General features: G+C 43.3%; 1 protein-coding gene across 5 annotated transcripts in view; it reads right to left on the bottom strand.

The window, feature by feature from the left end:
* SCAF4 (SR-related CTD associated factor 4) overlaps window positions 1-18,049 on the bottom strand; it is a 73,186-nt gene extending 55,137 nt beyond the window's left edge. For all 5 annotated transcript variants that reach the window (XM_066259544.1, XM_066259547.1, XM_066259546.1 and 2 more), the window contains exon 1: window positions 17,674-18,049. In XM_066259544.1, the coding sequence (XP_066115641.1) occupies window positions 17,674-17,703 (30 nt within the window). In that variant the 5' untranslated portion in view covers window positions 17,704-18,049. The remainder of the gene's footprint in view (window positions 1-17,673) is intronic.
* Between the last annotated feature and the right edge of the window lie 1,171 nt (window positions 18,050-19,220).

Below are 19,220 nucleotides of genomic sequence, written 5' to 3'. Positions count from 1 at the left end.
CACTGAATACCCAGGCAGAGACTTCAGGCAGGACTGGAATGTGGACCTTGAACACAGAGAAGAGATCCAGGCTAAAAACTGAAAGGGCACAGAATCAAAGCTGCAAGGAGGGTAAGGGAAAACATATTGAGACGGGAGCCAGGACATATGCCCAGCCAGGATGCACCTGAAAAATGCCAATGTGGTATGCAGAAGGACTGCCTGAATGAACACCAAGAGCAATGTCAGAAATTAAAGGCATTTGCATGGTCAAATACCATGAGATTAATTAGGATGCAAAGGAAACCCCATTCATTCACTTTGACAATTAGGTGGCTGAAGTGATACCAGTTTTTTAAAGTGAATTCAAAGTCCAATTGGTTTAAGAGTAAGCAGCAGGTGAGAAAGCAGAAATGCAATATTAGATCATTTTTCATTCAACAAGTATTCGAGAGCTTAGTAAGTGGCTTGATATTTGTAAGCTTAATGTGTGGCCAATAACGCAGAACAGTCATCTTTTGATTCTTTACAGATGACCATCCTTAAAATTGCTCTTGCTTGTTAGCATTATAAGGCTTCCATGACAGTTAAGTTTCTTTTTAGGTGCTATTTACTTTCCTATACCAATGTCTTTCTTAAATCTTAAACCTGTATTTGATATAATTTATGAAGAAAAACACCAACAAGCAGAGGTTTCAGAATCAGATTTAAAAAACTACCTTTTAAAGCTCAGTAAATGTTACTAATATTTTCATTGATTTTTTCGAGACACAAATTCATCAATTCATCACACGGATCCCCCCATATTTAGATCAATGTCTTCATTAGATACAGTGATGCTGAAACTGATATACTCTACAGTAACTATATACCTAGTGACACTACTTATTTGGTTGGAAAAATTAATAGCCCTGGCTGGGTAGCTCAGTTGGTTAGTGTTCTCCCAAAATGCCAAGGTTGTAGGTTCTACCCCTGGTCAGGACAAACATAAGAATCAACCAATGAGTGCATGGATGGGTGCAGCAACAAAATGATGTTTCTCTCCCTTCTCTAAAATCAAAAGAAAAAATATTTAAAAAAGAAAAAGACAAACTAACAGCCTTTATGGTGAGGTAGGTATTATAATCTGCTCAAAGCCATAAAGCTAAAATTAATAGTAAATTCAAACTGTAGCCTATCATTTCCCAAAGCTCAAATTCCTCCTAATAAATATCTGGTAAGGAAATTATTTAATATTCTAATACAGTAGCACAGGTGAATAGTCGATATTAAAGATGATAAAAATTATAAAGCAAAGTAAGAAAAAATATATGCATTTAGACCCAATGAAAAGGCAATAAGTACTAAAATACTGTATAATTATTTTATAAGGGGGTGGATCCAAAGATTTTTTTTAATAACAAAAAATAAGTGGCACAGAGATAAAATGACGTCTCCAATCCAGCAACAATTTAGAGAAGATGTACTGAGTCCTTACTTGAATCTAGAGCAAGGCTGCAGTTTAATAATTTTAATAAAAAGTGTTAATTGTCATGGCTACCTATGTAGGCTAAGAAATCTCTCAGAAGCATACAACCTTGTGGTGACCTAAGATTTAGATTATGGTTACTGAATTTCTGAAAATAAGTTTCTGTTAAGAGTAACAATCAGAATACAGGCTCTATAATCAATTGCCTAGGAAATCTTAGCTCTACCACTTGCTAGCTGATGAAAAGTTGTTTCTTCATCTGTAAAATGAGGATAACATCCCTGACTTATTTAGAGAAGTTTAAGAATTCAAACAATGTATATAAAAGCACTCAATGTAGCACCTGGCACAGAGTAAGTACACAATAGACGTCAGCTATTATTACTATTAACACACATCATTTTTTTTTTTTGAAAAAGGAAGAATCAGCCCTGGCAAATTAAATTAGCTCAGTTGGTTAAGAGCATTGTCCTGATTCCCCGTCAGAGCACACATGAGGAAACAACCAATAAATGCACAACTAAGTGGAAAAACAAATGAATGCTTCCCTTCCCCCTACCACCTACCCAAAAATTGAACCTTGGCCAGGTAGCTCGGTTGGCTAGAGCATCATCCTGGAGCATGGAGGCTGCTCAGGGCACATAGAGGAAGTGCCTGATGCTCCTGTCTCTCTCCCTGCATCTTTCAAAAAAAGGGGAAGAATCCCGGAGATAATCCAGAGCAGTGTTTTCAAACTGCATGAACACGTGTTAGTGCAGACACACACTAAATTATAAAAATGACTTTAGTGGGTGTGACAGAACTTTCAGCATAATAAAGAAAGTTATAATAGCACTGCACCCAAGTCTCAAAGTAAAACAGAGCTCTTACTGTGTGGTCATGGTAAAAAGTACAAAGGCAATTAATTATTCAGAAAAATTCTTTTGTTTCAGAAATGAGGAAAAACAAAGCCCAAAATGACAAGTCACCCTTCAATAAAGTGTAGAGGCCTTAAACCATTAATCCATTTCCTACAGACAAACTGAGAGGAAAAGCAGCATTGCCAAATTAGAAAACAATTTTTCTATTTTTCAGTGACATTTAAACTACACATAGTAGTACATACAAAATACAAACAGGGGTCAAGATAATTCAGGCTCTAGTTTGTTCTGATCAATCTCCAATCTCAGCCAACAAACTGTAAGAAAAAGACCCATCAGTTTTATATATAAAGCTTAAAAATGATAAAACTTAATATTCCAACAAGCTCTACTAATGAAAAACAAAAAAACAAACAAGTAAACAAACAAAACAGACACTGTGGTATTAAGAGCAAGTCAGACAGACCCCGTTTGAAACTTGGCAAACTACCTAACCTCTTTAAGCCCCAGTGTTTTCACATATCAAAAGGACATGCCGTTTTCTACTTCACAGGAATCATGAGAACTAAAATAGTTTTTGCATATGGAAGGAATGGCCAGTATATCACCTGCAAGAGGGCGCATGCTCAATAAATGTCACTGGGGCAGCACTCTCTCTACAGCCTGCACTCACAATGAATGCCACTTGTCAACAAAAACAAACGTGTCAAAGCAATCAAAGAAAGCCATGCAATTCTCTTATACAGAATAGTAATTGCAGGAGACCCAAAAGGTACAAAAACCACTTAGACAGCCTAAGTATAGCAGTAAAGACATACTTGCCAGCAGCACACAAGTTTGACTTTTGCTTTGTCACCAGCTGAATGACTACGAGAAAATCTACTGTCCTGCACAACACACAGAAGCCTGACACGCAAAGTATTCTAAAAATTATGAAGAATCATCCATCATAATCCCTTATACCATTAGTTTCAAGAGATGATAAGGAATGAGAATGTTTGGCCTGTGACACCTGCAGTCAAAGTAACATGATACTCTATTTACTAATGGTATGAACTTTGACAAGTTTAGTTAACCTTTCTAAACGTCAAGGATTTTTTAAATCTGAAAAGGGTAACAGCACTCACTTCACATCAGAATGTTGTTAGGACTGAATGAGATAACATATATAAATCCAAACCTAGTGTATCTGACAAATCACTGGCCCAGTAAAGTGAGCTATATATACACTGCCCTGGGTGGGATCTTTGTTATGGCTTACCATATCTTTTCTGTGTTACACCTACTATCCAAATGGCACATTTAGAGAAATCCTCTATAGTGAATACATCGCAGTATCAAAGACTTTTAAAGCTGTTCAGCACCTCGAGTACTCGCCAAATTCGTTACCACTTTTACAATAAATATCCCTGGCAGATTCCAGCTAGTGACCTCAGTTTAATAACTTCATCAGCTTCGATGCTTATAGCAGTCTTCTCACTACTGACCCCAAATCTCCCCTCTGACACCTTCCCTCCAGATGCATTCCTATGTTCACACCATGTAATCAATTGTCTTTGTATGAGTTTCCCATTTCTTCAGTAACAGGTTACAACAAACTCTGCAGCTTAAAACAAACAGAAAACAACAGAAATGTATGATGTTAGTTTTGGAGGCCAGTCTAAAACCAAGGTGTTGCTGGCAGGGCTGCACTCCTGGAGACTCAGGAACAAAATCTATTTTTTGTGTTTTTCAGCTTCTAGGGGCAACTACACTCCTTTGGTTCATGGCCTCTTCATCCATCTTCAAAGCCAGTAGTGTAGTCTTCTCTGCTCCCTGACCTCTGCTTCTAGTGTCACATCACTCTGACTCTCCTGCCTCTCTCATAGAAGGACCCTTGGGATTACACTGGGCTCATCTGGATAATGTAGGATCATTAACTTAATCAAATCTGCAAATTGTCTTCTGCCATGTCAGGTAACAAACATATTCACAGGCAGAATATGGACATCTAGGGGAGCGTGAAGCATTATTTATTATTACTATTTTTAAAAACAGTGCTTAATTCACTGTTAATTTACATCTATAATCAGCTGAAACCCTCAGGCTGTTTTCAATAGAATCTCTACCATACCTAGATATTCATAATGGCTTTACGTTGATTTCTGACAGTTTGAAAGGCATTTTTGCTATTTGATGTAGCAGCTCTTCCAATTCGCCTGTGTCATTTTTGCTACTTGATGTAGCAGCTCTTCCAATCCGCCTGTATATTTTACAAACCTGCTTTATAGGCCTTCCTCCATCTCAATGATTTTTAGTTTTTTCATTTATTGATTTGAGATGAAGGAAAAGAGAAAGGGAGGGAAGAAGAAGAGGAAGAAAGGGGAAGAGGGGAGAGGCAGGAAAGGGGGAAAGGAATGGACTGAGAGAGAAAATGAGAAACATGTTTTGTTCCATTTATTTATGAACTCACTGGTTGACTCTTGTATGTGCCCTGGCTGACAATAGAACCTGCAACCTTAGTGTATCAGGATGACACTCTAACCAACTGAGCTACCTGGTCAGGGTGGTTTTTTAAAAATTTAAAGGATAAGGACCTACTTGAAGGATGACCTTATCTGGTATTCTTTGGACACTGTCATTAGCTAAAATTCACTTAACACACTCTCCTCCTGACATTTAAAAAAAAAAATTACTCATGATGAAATCCCGACAAGTATCATTCTGAAATATTTGGTTTATAATCCTCATTAGACACACTGCATAAACAAAGACATTTAATTTGGTCTACTATAAATTGTGAGTGAGTGAACCTGTTCTGGTTTCTAGTGACTAGAAATTTCTAAAAATTCATAAGAAACTTAGAACTGGCAGAGCAATGAAAAGAATTAAAAGACTATGTATTATACTTAGTATAAGTAATTTTTAAAAAACTTTTAAATCCCTCAAACAATTCTTTTTAGAACCACATTTTTTGGGGGGGGGCACACAGGGACAATCAAACAGGAAGGGAGAGAGATGAGAAGCATCAACTCATAGTTGTGACACCTTAGCTGTTCACTGATTGCTTTCTCATAAACGCCTTGACCAGGGGGACTCCAGTCAAGCCAGTGACCTCTGGGCTCAAGCTGGCAACTTTGGTGTTTTGATTCTGGGTCCTCAGTGTCCTAGGCAGATGCTCAATCCACTGTGCCAACGCCTGGTCAGGCAGAACTAATTTTCTGAATAGTTAATTTCTGATGACTCACTCTATAAAGTATACTCTAATTTATTTTTCCTGTAAGACAATTTCTCTATTGTTTCCATGGGTCCATCACTCAAATCTTTCATTGGAGAACCCCAGCTGCCATCTTCCCTCCCTTCATCTTGTCATACCTCCCTCCCCCCCCCCCCTCCCTTGGCAAGGCTTTAACCCAGGGGTTGGGAACCTATGGCTCCCAACATGTTACAATTCATTCATTTCCTACGCTCATGTTCATGGTTGCAGGTGGCTGGAGCTGATCACAGCTGTCCTCTGGGACACCACCAAATATTTATTGGATAATGTGTAACATACACGGGTCGTTGTATGGCTCTCACGGTACTACATTTAAAAATATGTGGCGTTCATGGCTCTCTCAGCCAAAAAGGTTCCCGACCCCTGCTTTAAACCTGTTCAGTTCCGGGAATAGGTGGTTTTCCAGTACCGACCTCCCCACTGGTTCACTGAACTGCAGTCAACTGTCAAATCCTTCCATTTCACTCACTCAAGAAAAATGCTAGGAGGTGATTTTAGAAAATGTCAAATGTTTCATTCATATGATCACTCTATTTTACTAGCACAAATGCCAGATTTCAAAATCACTTTTGCTGTGCTTCACCAGTGAATTTTGTATACCCCCAAAGTTGACTACAAAACATTTTTGTGAATTATTTCCCCCACTAACACCTCAACAGAAGAAATGAAAATTGGTTCCAGGATATATACTCATTTGATTAGAAGAAAATAAAAACTATGCCCGGTGTTTCTCTCACTCTCTCTCCTTTCCTTCCTTTCTCTCTCTCCCTCAAATCAATCAATAAAAAATATAATTAAATTAAATTTAAAAAATCTAACAATATCCTTTGAACAAACTTACGATTTATGATCAACAAAATAATTTACAGAGCCAAGCAGTAGTAGCTAGTATGTATTGTTTTAACCTGATACAAAATTGGATGAAGCAACAAAACAATTAAAATGTGTTAAAACCTACCGTATTTTCCCATATACAGTATAAGACATACTTTTTTCAAAAAATTTGGGGTCTAAAAACTGGGTGCATCTTATACAGTAGCTGTAGATTTTTTTACTTGCATTTCCAGCTTTTTCACGCTTGTTTTTGCACTCATTGTTGAAGACAGTGATTTGTCATCACAGACAAAGACAAGCTGATGGATGGGAGTTTTGACAGGGATGAGGAGTTGTATGAATTTTATGATGAATAAAACTTGAGTTCAATAACTTTATGTAATACAGTTCTTTTTTTCTTCAAATTTCGGGCCCCAAAATTAAGGTGCGTCTTATTCATGGGATTGTCTTACTAATGGGATTGTCTTATATCATACATGGGGAAATATAGTAATTGTTTTGTACTGTACTTCTCTTTAAATACCTTTGAGATATGCTTCATATGCTGTAAAACTCACCCCTTTAAAATGTACAATTCAGCCTGACTGGTGCTGGTGCAATGGATAGAGCACTGACCTGGATGCTGAGTTCCAGGTTCAAAGCCCCTAGGGTCTCCAGCTTGAGTGCTGGCTTATCTGCCTTGAGTGCAGGCTCAGCAGCTCGAGTTCCGAGGACACTGGTTTGAGTCCCAAAGTTGCTGGCTTGAGTAGGGGTCACTGGCTCGGCTTGAGCAACTCCCCACCCACCATCAAGGTACATATGAGGAGCAATCAATAAACAACTAAAATAATGCAACTACAAGGAGTTGATGCTTCTCATCTCTTTCCCTTCCTGTCTCACTTTCTCTCTCTCTCTCTCAAAAGAAGTGCAATTCAGTGGTTTTTACTGTTAAGAGTTCTGCAACCATCAACACTACTTAATTTTAGAATATTATCATCATCCCCGAAAGATATTCAATACCCAACTGCAGTCACTCATTTTTCCTTGCCCCCAACCAATAATCTACATACTTTCTGACTCTATGTATTTGTCTAATTTGGATATTTCATACAACTTTAAAACCTAACTTTGTAAATATGTATTTATTTCCATTTATTAAACAATGGTAAAGACCTTTATAAAGATTTGAACATACCTCCAACTGAACCCCAAATTTGGCTATCCTTTCTAAAGTGATTTATCATTCAGGATCTTAAGGTGAACTAGATGATACATGACTATTAAAGTTTAAAGAATATTCTTATCTGTTTCCTAAAGGCTTAAAAGGTATATTACCGTAAATTTCCATATTAGAGGTTTCCTTTAAGCAGGATATTATAATTCTACCTCTGCTAAAATTCAGCTCTGACGAACTTAAAAGGAGGAATAAAGTGAAATACTCAGGATACAGTGCATAGATATATTGGGGATACTGCAAAGGGAGATTCAGACTAGAGGTCTGGTCAACTATTGCTCTCATAGGTAATAGCACACCTAGAGTGGGGCAATGGGAGAAGTCCACAGAGGGTCAGGTAATAAGTGGGTGAACTGTCTCTATAAAGACTCTAAAAACAATAAGACGGACTGAAAATCGTTTTATTAATACCAAGCACAGCAATTCTAAGTAATACCAAAGATAAAATATTCCTTCCTCTGAAATATTGCTGACTGTAGTTTTAAACTACATTGCTGTAGTTAATGTTAAGTTTTAACAATACATAAGCACCAAATATGTACATTTTTATTACATATACTTTAAGAAACAGTCTATTCTCAGTGCAAGTTCAATTAGGAAATCCTCTCATCACATGGTCAGTGCCCAAAACATGCAGATTCACTATCACTACACCTGTTCATTTGGAGTCACTACAAAGAGGTTCAGGACAGTCCACAGTGTTCTCAAGCTCAGTTTGTGTCTCCAATTCTGTGGGCGGATGGACATACATACATACATTCCTGTGTTTAAACAGTACATCCAAAATATAACTGCATGTGATTCATTCTGGAAATATCTTTTCTTCTGGTATAAATGTTCACAAATTGGCAGAATCAGCTTGGAACAAAGGTACAGGGAACACAAAGCATAAAGATCCATGAACACAAAATTATAGAAAATGCATTACTATGAAAAAAAATGTAAGGAAGTGAACATGTACACATAATTTCAAAAATGCTTACCAAATGTAACAGTAATTTATACTGATTTTTGGGGGTGAAAATATTTCAGTGAAATTTTTTTCTTCTTTTCCAAGTGAGAGGAAGGGAAATAGACAGACTCCCACATGCAACCTGACTGGGATCAAGATTGACCTGGCAACCCCAGTCTGGCGCTCATGCTCTGCTCATCTGGGGCCATGCTCGCAAATGAGCTATTTTTAGTGCTTACAGGGGAGGGGGGCCCTCCATGGAGCCATCCTTAGGATCCGAGTCCAGATGCCCTCGAACCAATTGAGCCATGGCTGGGAAAGGGGGGGGGGGAAGGGGTGGAGAAGCAGGTGGTTGCTTCTCCTGTATGCTCTGACTGGGAATTGAACCTGGGACATCTACATGCTGGGCTGACATTCTACCACTGAGCCAAATAGCCAGGGCTCAGTGAAATTTTTGAGACATTTGAAAGTCACCAGCATCAATGCCAAAAAAAAACACGTGGATAGTATTGTGATTTCTAGGATTTACAAAAATTCCTGCCAAAGAAACCTTATGTTTAAGACTTCCCAACAATTTAAAAATACATATTTACTGCATTATTGCATTTATTTCTGGTAATGGTGTTTGTTTTTGAGAGAGAGAGAGAGAGAGAGAGAGAGAGAGAGAGAGAATGGGAGAGAAGCCTCAATTTGTTGTTTCACTCACTCATGTATGCATTCATTGGTTGATTCTGTTATGTGTACCAACTGAACCCACAACCTTGGTATCTAGGGACAACGCTCTACTCTAACCAACTGAGCTACTGCACCAGGGCTGACTTCCCAACTATTTGTGTATCTGCTGCTTCATGTGCAACTTTTTGTAATTAAAATTAACAATGAGTGTTCTTCAATTATGGGTGAAAATAGAAAATTTAGCTGTAACTATCTACTGAACACAAACATGTGAACCCCAACTTCAGACCAATATGTAGATAAGTTCTACTTTTTCCAAAAAAGTATTAATGCAATTTAATTAAGAAATATTAATCAGCTCTTTTTCACTGTAATAGTTATTTGTAATTAGTGTAATTAGTGTGACGCTTAAGTTAATTCCTCGCTGAGTCCATGACCATGTCTGAAAATAAGTTTGCTGTAAAAGAGGTTTTTTAAAAAAGAAAAAAAGTTCTGCTCCAGATGTCAAACATGGTAGGTACATCACTGCTTTACATGGTCTCTTCCTACTCTGCTTTACTGACCCACATGGATTTATATCAAATATCACCAATCATTCAAACACAAACTATAACTTTTTTTAAATGAGAGGAGGGGAGATACTGAGACAGACTCCTGCATGCGCCCCATCTGGAATCCACCTGGCCACTCCCATCTGGGGCTGATGCTGGAATCAACCTAGCCACTGGCTACGAGAATGGAAGAGGGAGAGAAGGGAGAGAGTGAGGGAAAGTAAGCAGATGGTCACTTCTTCTGTGTGCCCTGACCGGATATTGAACTCGAACATCCGCACACGGGCTGACGCTCTATCCACTGAGCCAACAACCCAGGGCCAAATTTTAACTTTCAAAACGTACTTGGATGGTCCTCCTCAAGGTCAGTGGGGGGAGCCCTAGTGGCCCTGTTTTATTTTTTCCCCCATCATAACTATGGCTTCTACAAAGCTCAATTAGACCAAGTTGGCCCCGGGTTCTGAGGATGGCATCACGGCCTCCGCGTCAGGTGCTAAAATGGTTCTGGTTGCAACGGAGCAAGGGCCCCAGATGGGCAGAGCACTGCACCCTAGTGGGCTTTGCCGGGTGGATCCTGGTTGGGGCGCATGCAGGTAGGTGTCTGTCTCTGCCTCCCCTTCTTTCACTAAAAACAACAAAAAACAACCTGTGGCTTCTAATTCTTAACCTTACTCCAGAGTTATACTGGGATATCTTGCTGAATTATCCACAATTTCTGTCCAACACTTTCCTGAAATATCAAGGCTTCTATATATTTTTGCTTTCACACATCAATAAAGACCTGCACCTATAGAATGCAATGAATAGTCAGTAAGCCATGCAAATATTGAACACGAATGTGAACAGGGTATAATAAATTATAATACTGTTTGTGAAATCCTCTAGTTCTCAAAAAAAACAAAAAACCATTAACAGTACACTTAATTACACTTAATAATAACAGAAATGTAGAGCTGTCTCTTTTAGTCTAAGCTCTCAACAGATCTTTGTCAGGTCAAATCTCAATGCAAATTTAATTATCCATTCTCTACCTTTTCTGTGGTTCCATAGGAACAGAATATTATTAACCAACCAATGTTACCAAAATTTGAACTGTTAACAAGCAAGCTGCTTATTCTATATACCTAATAACATAGCTTGTTTGTAGCTCATCACTAAAGTTGTATGCTACTACTTTAAAGTGTATATAAAAAAAAAAAATTCAGCATACCATCTCAACAAATGTTATAACACTAAAGCTTCACCTTTTATGTAACAATGTTCTCTTTGTACCACATTATTAGGGTGTATTTAAAATGAGACTTGAATGTATGCAGTTACTTATAGAAAAGTTACCTGGAATTCTTTTTTTTTTTTCCCCTGTATTTTTCTGAAGCCGGAAACGGGGAGAGACGGTCAGACAGACTCCTGCATGCACCCGACCGGGATCCACCCGGCACGCCCACCAGAGGGTGAAGCTCTGCCCACCAGGAGGCGTAGCTCTGTTGCAACCAGAGCCACTCTAGCGCCTGGGGCAGAGGCCAAGGAGCCATCCCCAGTGCCTGGGCCATCTTTGCTCCAGTGGAGCCTCGGCTGCGGGAGGGGAAGAGAGAGACAGAGAGGAAGGAGAGGGGGAAGGGTGGAGAAGCAGATGGGCGCTTCTGTGTGCCCTGGCCAGAAATCAAACCCAGGACTTCTGCACGCCAAGCCGACGCTCTACCACTGAGCCAACCGGCCAGGGCAGTTACCTGGAATTCTAAAGTAAATTGTATTCACCTGTGCTGCATGGCAGAGAACAACCTACAAAGCGACGTGTTTCCCCATGTATAAGACGCACCCTATTTTGAAAAATTCGGCGTCTAAAATTGGGTGTGTCTTAACAGTGGTTGTAGAATTTTTACGTGCATTTTCCACTTGAAGAATTGTATGAATTTCATGATAAAACTTGAGTTCAATAACTTTATGTAATACATTTCCCCCCAAATTTCAGGCCCCCAAATTAAGGTGTGTCTTATACATGGGAGCATCTTATACATGGGGAAATATGGTATATCTGGTAAACACACACATACACATACACACACGCACACACAAAACCAACTACCATTCCGTCAACTATCAGGTAGTTTTATCTCCTGAACTGTTTCACAACATTTTATAAGCCAACTTTTCCTAGCATCCCATTTTTTCTCTGAATCAGTTCCTTATCACATGCCCAGGTAATTTTTTCTGAAACAAAGTACTTTATGAAATGATAGATGAGAGATAAATCCTGCTCCTGAAATCTGTAAAGCGCCAGCTCTATTCCACTCTACACAAAGCCAGACCTCTACTGTAGTCAGAGCAGAGGACTAAAACACAACTGTTAGTAACCCGAATTCCTTGTGATGACAGCATAACATGACCAAGTGAGGCAAGAGGAACACTCCGTGTCCCTACACTTGCCCTGATCTTCTCCCTCTCTTCCTGTGCACAGTAAACCTGTTCCACATCTTCACGTTTCTTTAAATAGACCTCAGAGAAAAGACATTCAAAACAACCAAAGAGTAACAGTACAGGTTAAAAGAAAACTTAATAAGGTGTCCTCATCACATAATCTAAATTGTATAAAAACAATTACGCCCAGTAAATCAGTTGGTACAATAGGCCACACAGAAAAATTTCCAGTGGGAATAAACTGGGACTCAAGTCTTCCTTTAGGACAACACAGCGGCTCAAGAAAGACGGCCTGTGTAGGTAAATGCACCAACATCAATTCATACATTAAGTATTCATAAAGCTTCCTCTCTCTGACTTCAAAGATATAATGGATGGAATGAAAGTGCCTGTTTTCCTCCTGCACTTCAAAGCAGCAGCATGATGCACAAACCTCCTCAGTGCTGCAGGTTTGAAAAACTGAGGTCTGAGTTCCTTTCATTGATTTGTGAAGTAAAAACTCTTTTCACATTAATACTAAGACCTTGCCCTTTTCATTCATTTTTGCACAAGTGCACAGCAGTTTTCCAGAAGCTATGTGAGGTGTGTAATGCAAGAAAGTGAAGATGCAGATAAGAATCCAGCTTTTATTAAACCAAAGATTAAATGAGGTTTGCAAAATGTAAAACAATGTCACCCACTCTAATTTTTTTGTTTTGAAAACATTTTTCATTAAAAATGTTATCGGCCCTGACTGGATAGCTGAGTTGGTTTAGAACATCGTCCTGATACACCAAGGTGACAGGTTCAATCCCGTCAGGGTACACACAGCAATCAACCAATGAATGCATAAGTAAGTGGAGTAACAAATCAATGTTTCTCTCTCTGCCCCCCCTTCTCTCTAAAATATCAATTAAAAAAAGTTAAAACATAAGTGAAGGAAGCAAACTATATTTTTAATTAAAAATTTAAATCTAATTTATGTTACCATGTAATGGGTTTAGCTTTTTTTTTTTGAGAGAGAGAGAGAGAGAGTGTGTGTCAGAGAGGGACAGATAGGGACACATAGGAAGGGAGATGAGAAGCATCAATTCTTCATTGTGGCACCTTAGTTGTTCACTGATTGCTTTATCATATGTGCCTTGACGGGGGGGGGGGGGGGTGTTAAACAGAGCAAGTGACCCCTTGCTCAAGCCAGCGATCCCACTGGTGAGCCTGTGCTCAAGCTCGCAACCTCAGGGTTTTGACCCTGAGTCCTCTGTGTCCCAGTCCAGAGATCTATCCACTGTGCTACCGCTACCACCTGGTCAGGCTCAACTTTATTCAACAAAGTTACCAAACGTCACTCTTCATATAAGGAGTGTATAAATATAGCAACTAGGAATTGGCCACAATTCATCACTGATTTTTTTTCCCACTCATCATTTCATCTTTTACAATACTCAACACAGTGTCTGCCAAAAAGTGCTATTAAATGGGTGTCTATAATGTCTTTTTCTTCTTCCTTTCTGTATCAGAGAAACTGACCTGTTTTACCTGTGCTTCCCATCTCCTTCCTTAGGCATAACTTTGCTCTAAGTTACCCACCCCCTTTTGTTGCTTTAAAGTCCAGGGGTCCCCAAACTTTTTACACAGGGGGCCAGTTCACTGTCCCTCAGACTGTTGGAGGGCCACCACATACAATGCTCCTCTCACTGACCACCAATGAAAGAGGTGCCCCTTCAAGAAGTGCAGGGGGGGGGGCTGAATAAATGGCCTCAGGGGGTCGCATGCGGCCCGCGGGCCTTAGTTTGGGGACGCCTGCTTTAAACTATGCTTTTCTATACTTCCCCTCCTCTGACATGCTCAAGCTTCTGCACCCATGTAATACAGACTAGGGCTGGAACACCAGTCACTAAACACAAACCTGATTTATACCACACACCAGTGCCTAGCAATGCTTAATTGCTCTTCCTTCTCTTGAAGCAACTTTTCCCTTTTTAAAATTGGATAGAGAGATGCATTCATTGGTTGAAAAAATCCCATCACCCTCAAAACTTCTAGACAGCTTTTTAAGTCTTAACCTTTGACCATTATGATACTACACAAAATATCTTCAGGCAACAATTAAGGAGGAAGATCTGCATTCAAATCCCATTTTGCCATTAGTATTAATTAGCAGTAAGCAGTTGGGCAAATCACTACCTCTTTTTTTTTAATTTTTTTAATTTATTCATTTTAGAGAGGAGGGGGAAGAGAGAGAGAGAGAGAGAGAGAGAGAGAGAGAGAGAGAGAGAGAAAGAAGTGGGGGAGGAGCTGGAAGCATCAAACCCCATATGTGCCTTGACCAGGCAAGCACAGGGTTTCGAACCGGCGACCTCAGCATTTCCAGGTCGACGCTTTATCCACTGAGCCACCACAGGTCAGGCCACTATCTCTTTAAAAACCTGTTTCCTCATCTGTAAATGGATGTCTAGGTACTGCAGTAGAAATGTTAAATTAGATATGTACACATAAAGTGCCTGACATGCCATGGACATTTATTAAATAATAATTCCTTTTCTAACCCTACCCCACCCCAATCACATGTGAGAGTGACTCCTAGATGTGTCCCTCTATATACAGTGTGTCTGTAAAGTCATGGTGCACTTTTGACCAGTCATAGTAAAGCAACAAAAGACGACAGAAATGTGAAATCTGCACCAAATAAAAGGAAAACTCTCCCAGTTTCATACCTATTCAGTGTAGTTCGATGTGGGCTCACGCACAGATTTTTTAGGGCTCCTTAGGTGGCTATCCCGTATAGCCTCTACAGACTCGTCACTGACTGATGGCCTACCAGAACAGGGTTTCTCCACCAAACTGCCGGTTTCCTTCAACTGCTTATCCCACCAAGTAATGTTATTCCTATGTGGTGGTGCTTCGTTATAAACACACCAATATTCACGTTGCACTTTGGTCACGGATTCGAATTTAGCAAGCCAAAGAACACGCTGAACTTTCCTCTGTACCATCCACATCTCAACTGGCATGGCCGTGGCCTGCTCCGCTGTATACATGGTGTTATGTCATCATCTGCGCATGCACACATGCTGCCACATCATTCTACAGAAACTGGGAGGATCTTCCTTTTATTTGGTGCAGATTTCACATTTCTATCATCTTTTGTTGCTTTCCTGTGACTGGTCAAAAGTGCACCATGACTTTATGGACACACTGTATTTTGGTTGCTTTCAAGTTTGAGTCCTACCCATCCAACTGGATGCCGAAAATTTCCACATGGCTTTCACTCAAACTCAAACTGCTCAAAAACCAAACAAATCCCCCTCCACTTAACATGCTTTTGATGACTGCTTGACTATGTTTACAGCATCACCAATCTCCCTGCTATGAATGTGGGGGCAAAAGGTGCTTAATAAGCCTGTCATATGCCAAGGTGCATAGGTTCCTCTGGCCAATGTCTTTCCCTTTCTCTCTATTGCCCCTACGGACATGCTAAATTGAGACTACTTGCTTCTCTTACCTCAATCCCCAAATCTCCCTGCCTTCCACAATACACACTACAAATCAAGCACCTCGATTATATCACTCCTCAACTTATAGTCTCCAGTTTATCCATAGCCTACAAATGGAATTCACACACATTAGACACTACCTAATATCCTACTGTCCAGGAGGCTCTAGTCAAACGTACATGGCTTATTTCTCAGCACACAACCCTTTAATCGCTATTTCCTACAGCTTCTTCCTTCCCAAGTAGTCAGTGCTTTCCAAAGGCCCCAATGGAAGCGCTACCACAGGTCTTCTATCAGACTGCACTCCTCGGATGCCCCTTGGTGCCGCTGTGGTCAGGGCAGCCCTGCAGCTACCTTCGCTGGCTAAGGTTTGCCAAGTGAAGGTGAGATTTGGGAGAGCTGAGGTTACAGAGAACTAACCAGGATCACTTCGTTAGGGGGAGAAGTGAGAAGCATGCAAGAGGTGGAATTGTTCCCTTCAGAGCAGAGTTGGAATGGAACTTCAGAGTAGTTTGAAGTTCATAAAGTAAGATTAGGGAGGAATGAAAGTTATTGAGGAAAATGAGCAATAAATCAAATGATCATTTTGTACAATTATAAAGGTTACAATATCATTCCCCCTTTTCAAGTAGTTACCACCATTCCTAATTTTGATTTTTCAAAGTAAAAACTACTCATCACAACTTCTCCAGAATTAACGTGAAATCCTTTACTTAATAATGTGCTTTATAACAACTACCATAATGCCTAAATCACAATTAAATGTTTCTGATCGAAATACACTAAAAAATTTCGATTAAAAATATTCAGTAAGTTATCATCTCGGGAAAGAAATGTATGTAGCCACAAACTTTAAGGAACTGCTGTGCCAAGGGTATAAATTCTGATCACTCAACAGCAAACACTCGCCCGCACCTGCCACAGTGCGCGGCGGGAAGGACAAATTCCCGCCAGGGTGAGAGTCCGAGCCATCGACGAGCACCCGCTACGGACCGGACCGCCAGCCACGGTATCAGAAAACCGTTCGGGCCAACAACGCTGCACGGGACTCCCCCTAAGTCAGACACAGGTCTAGTCACTGTGCTACATACCCACAACTGGGGTAATACTAGATGTCAACTCTTGTTAAAAATAATAATAATAATAAAGTCTTAAAGGGGGAACTATTTCGTCATTTTGAAAACCATCACCACTGAACTTTGCAAGACACGTCCCACACCAGTTGCATCCCGTGCACCTGTGAGCTGAAGACCAACCATTGCTGGGACGCCCCTGCAGGCCAATGGACGACCTCCCCGCGGAAAGTTAGCATAACGTGCGTGTAAACCTGGGGACCCTGCAGCGTTCCGCGGAAAGCGGCGAGTATTTAACTGAGCCGCGGGGCACCCTTAAATAACCGCTACACCGGGTCTGCTCTCGGCAGCGAAAGGACGCCGATCCGAGGAGACGCACGGCCAGTCTGCGCTCCTGCGCGGCACTGGGCTGAGCGGCCCTGCCGGGAGACCCGAGCCACGAGCGCAGCGCCAAGGTGGCCGCTTTGGGAGGTTTCCGCACGTGAATGCCACCGGAGAACGAAAAAGAGCCAAGGTTCGGCCGCCGCGGGCGGCTGTCTCCGGGCTCGTGTGGCCGCACGGTTCTCAGGTGTCGCCGCAAGCCCCCGAGAGTGCGGGCAAAAGGAGCGCCCGTCCCCCACGTGCGTGCGCCCCGGGGAAGGCTGAGCGCCGCCGCAGCTCCTCCCGCCCGGGATCAGAGTCCAGCTCCCGAGCCCGGGAGCCGGCACCGGCGTGCCCCGCCCCGCCCCCACGCGCAAGCGACCGGGCCGCCGCGGGCAGCGAGCGCCGCGCGCCGGGGCCGAGCGAGGTCGCGCCGGGCTAGGGGCAGGTCGGGGCCGCGGGCCGTGCGCGCGGCCCACTGCCGGAGCAGGAAGCGTCCCCGCCCGAGCGCAGCTCCGAATCCGCCGCGGCGGGAGAGCCGGCGCCCGGCCCGCGCCCCCTCACCTCCTGGTTGAAGGCGTTGACGGCGTCCATGTTCGCGCTGCGGCGGCTGCTCCGAGCCCGCCGGTCACATAGACCTCGCGCTGGGCGGAGGCGGAGCGGGCGGCGGCGGGGCCGGGGGCCGGGCAGGAAGCGGGGCGGCGGGCGGGCGGCGGGCCCCTCTCAGCGCCGTGCGGAGGCTGAGGAGCGGGCAGCGGCGGCGGCGCTGGGCCCCAACATGTCCGTTCGCGGCGGCGGCTGCGCTCTGCGTCTCGCTGACACGGCCTCGCGCCCTCACGCTCAGGCCCACACGGGCCCGGCCGGCAAGCGGGCGGCCTCCCTCAGCCTCTCGCCAGCGGGATGGCGGCAGCGGCCCGAGTCCACGCCGCGCGAGGCACCCTGGGACGGCTCGGGTCTCCCGGCGCTTCCGGCGCCGCGCTGGCTCCTCCCCCGCGCCGGTCCCGCCCCCCGCGCGCCGGCTGCTGCGCGTGACGCTAGGACGCAGGGCACTTTCCCGCCCGCGGCGGCCGCGGGCAGGGGAGGACTGCTTTGGGGCAGGGCTGGTGGGAGCGAGTTCGCCGCGCGGGAGGCGAGCGGCTGCTGGCCGCGGCGCCCCCGGGGCGGTGCTGAGAGCCGTGGGGCCGGAGGAGGCCCTTTGCCGGCCGGTTGTGCGGGCGCGCAGCCCAGAACAAAGGGCTCGAGACAACCCCAGGCCGCCGGGCGGACATTTGGGAGCTCCCTTGCGGCCTCTGTCGTGCGGCCCCGTGTCTGCTGCAATGGCGCGGGCGGGTCTGTGCGAGAAGAGTCGCCGAGGAGGATACGCGTGCCTAAAGGAGTCCCGGCGACAGCCTTGGCCCCGCGGGAGTGGTGGACTCGCCAAATCCTGACATCGACTCCCCAGGCCACCTCGTTTCTGTTTTGGGGGAAAGACTGTGCCCTGATTCACTTTCCCTGAGTACCTATTGTCTTACAGGCACCGGGCTGGGTTCTGGGCATATGGGAAGAAAACATTTTTCTGCCTTCAGACCACTCAGGTTAGTGGGGCGGACAGGCAAATGAGCAGATAATAACTAAAGTATGATAGGTGTTAGGGCAGAGATCCTGGGCAACAAAGAAGAAAGATACCCGACTGGAAGTCCAGTAAGGTTTCTCGGAGGAAGTGGCACCTGAGCTGCATCTGGAAGAAGCAGCAGCATTTGGAAGAGACATTCCAGCCTGAGTTTGTTGTACTGTGGCATCAACTTACCCCCAAGGAGGACCCAGAGTTGGAACTGGGGCAGTGAGGTGGACCCAGGAGGAGTGGTTGAAACCAGGTCCTGAGGAGTGTGCCATTCCAAGCAGTTTGGAGTTTGTCTCCAAAGTAGTGGGGAGCCACAAAGATGATAACGGGGTGGTGCTATGCAATGTGCTCTTTCAGAAGAAAGGCCTGGAGTAGCGGGAAAGAGTAGCCCTACTCCCAGGGGACACTGAGTCAAGAAGGAGAGACAGTCATATTTAAGAAGTGGAATTGAGAGGCTGTGTGGTTATGGGAGAGGGAGGTGTCAAGAGAGATAGTCAAGGTTCTGGCTTGA

This window comes from Saccopteryx bilineata, chromosome 2 (assembly GCF_036850765.1).
Source record: "Saccopteryx bilineata isolate mSacBil1 chromosome 2, mSacBil1_pri_phased_curated, whole genome shotgun sequence".
NCBI lineage: Eukaryota > Metazoa > Chordata > Mammalia > Chiroptera > Emballonuridae > Saccopteryx > Saccopteryx bilineata.
This window is presented reverse-complemented; position numbering and strand designations above follow the sequence as displayed.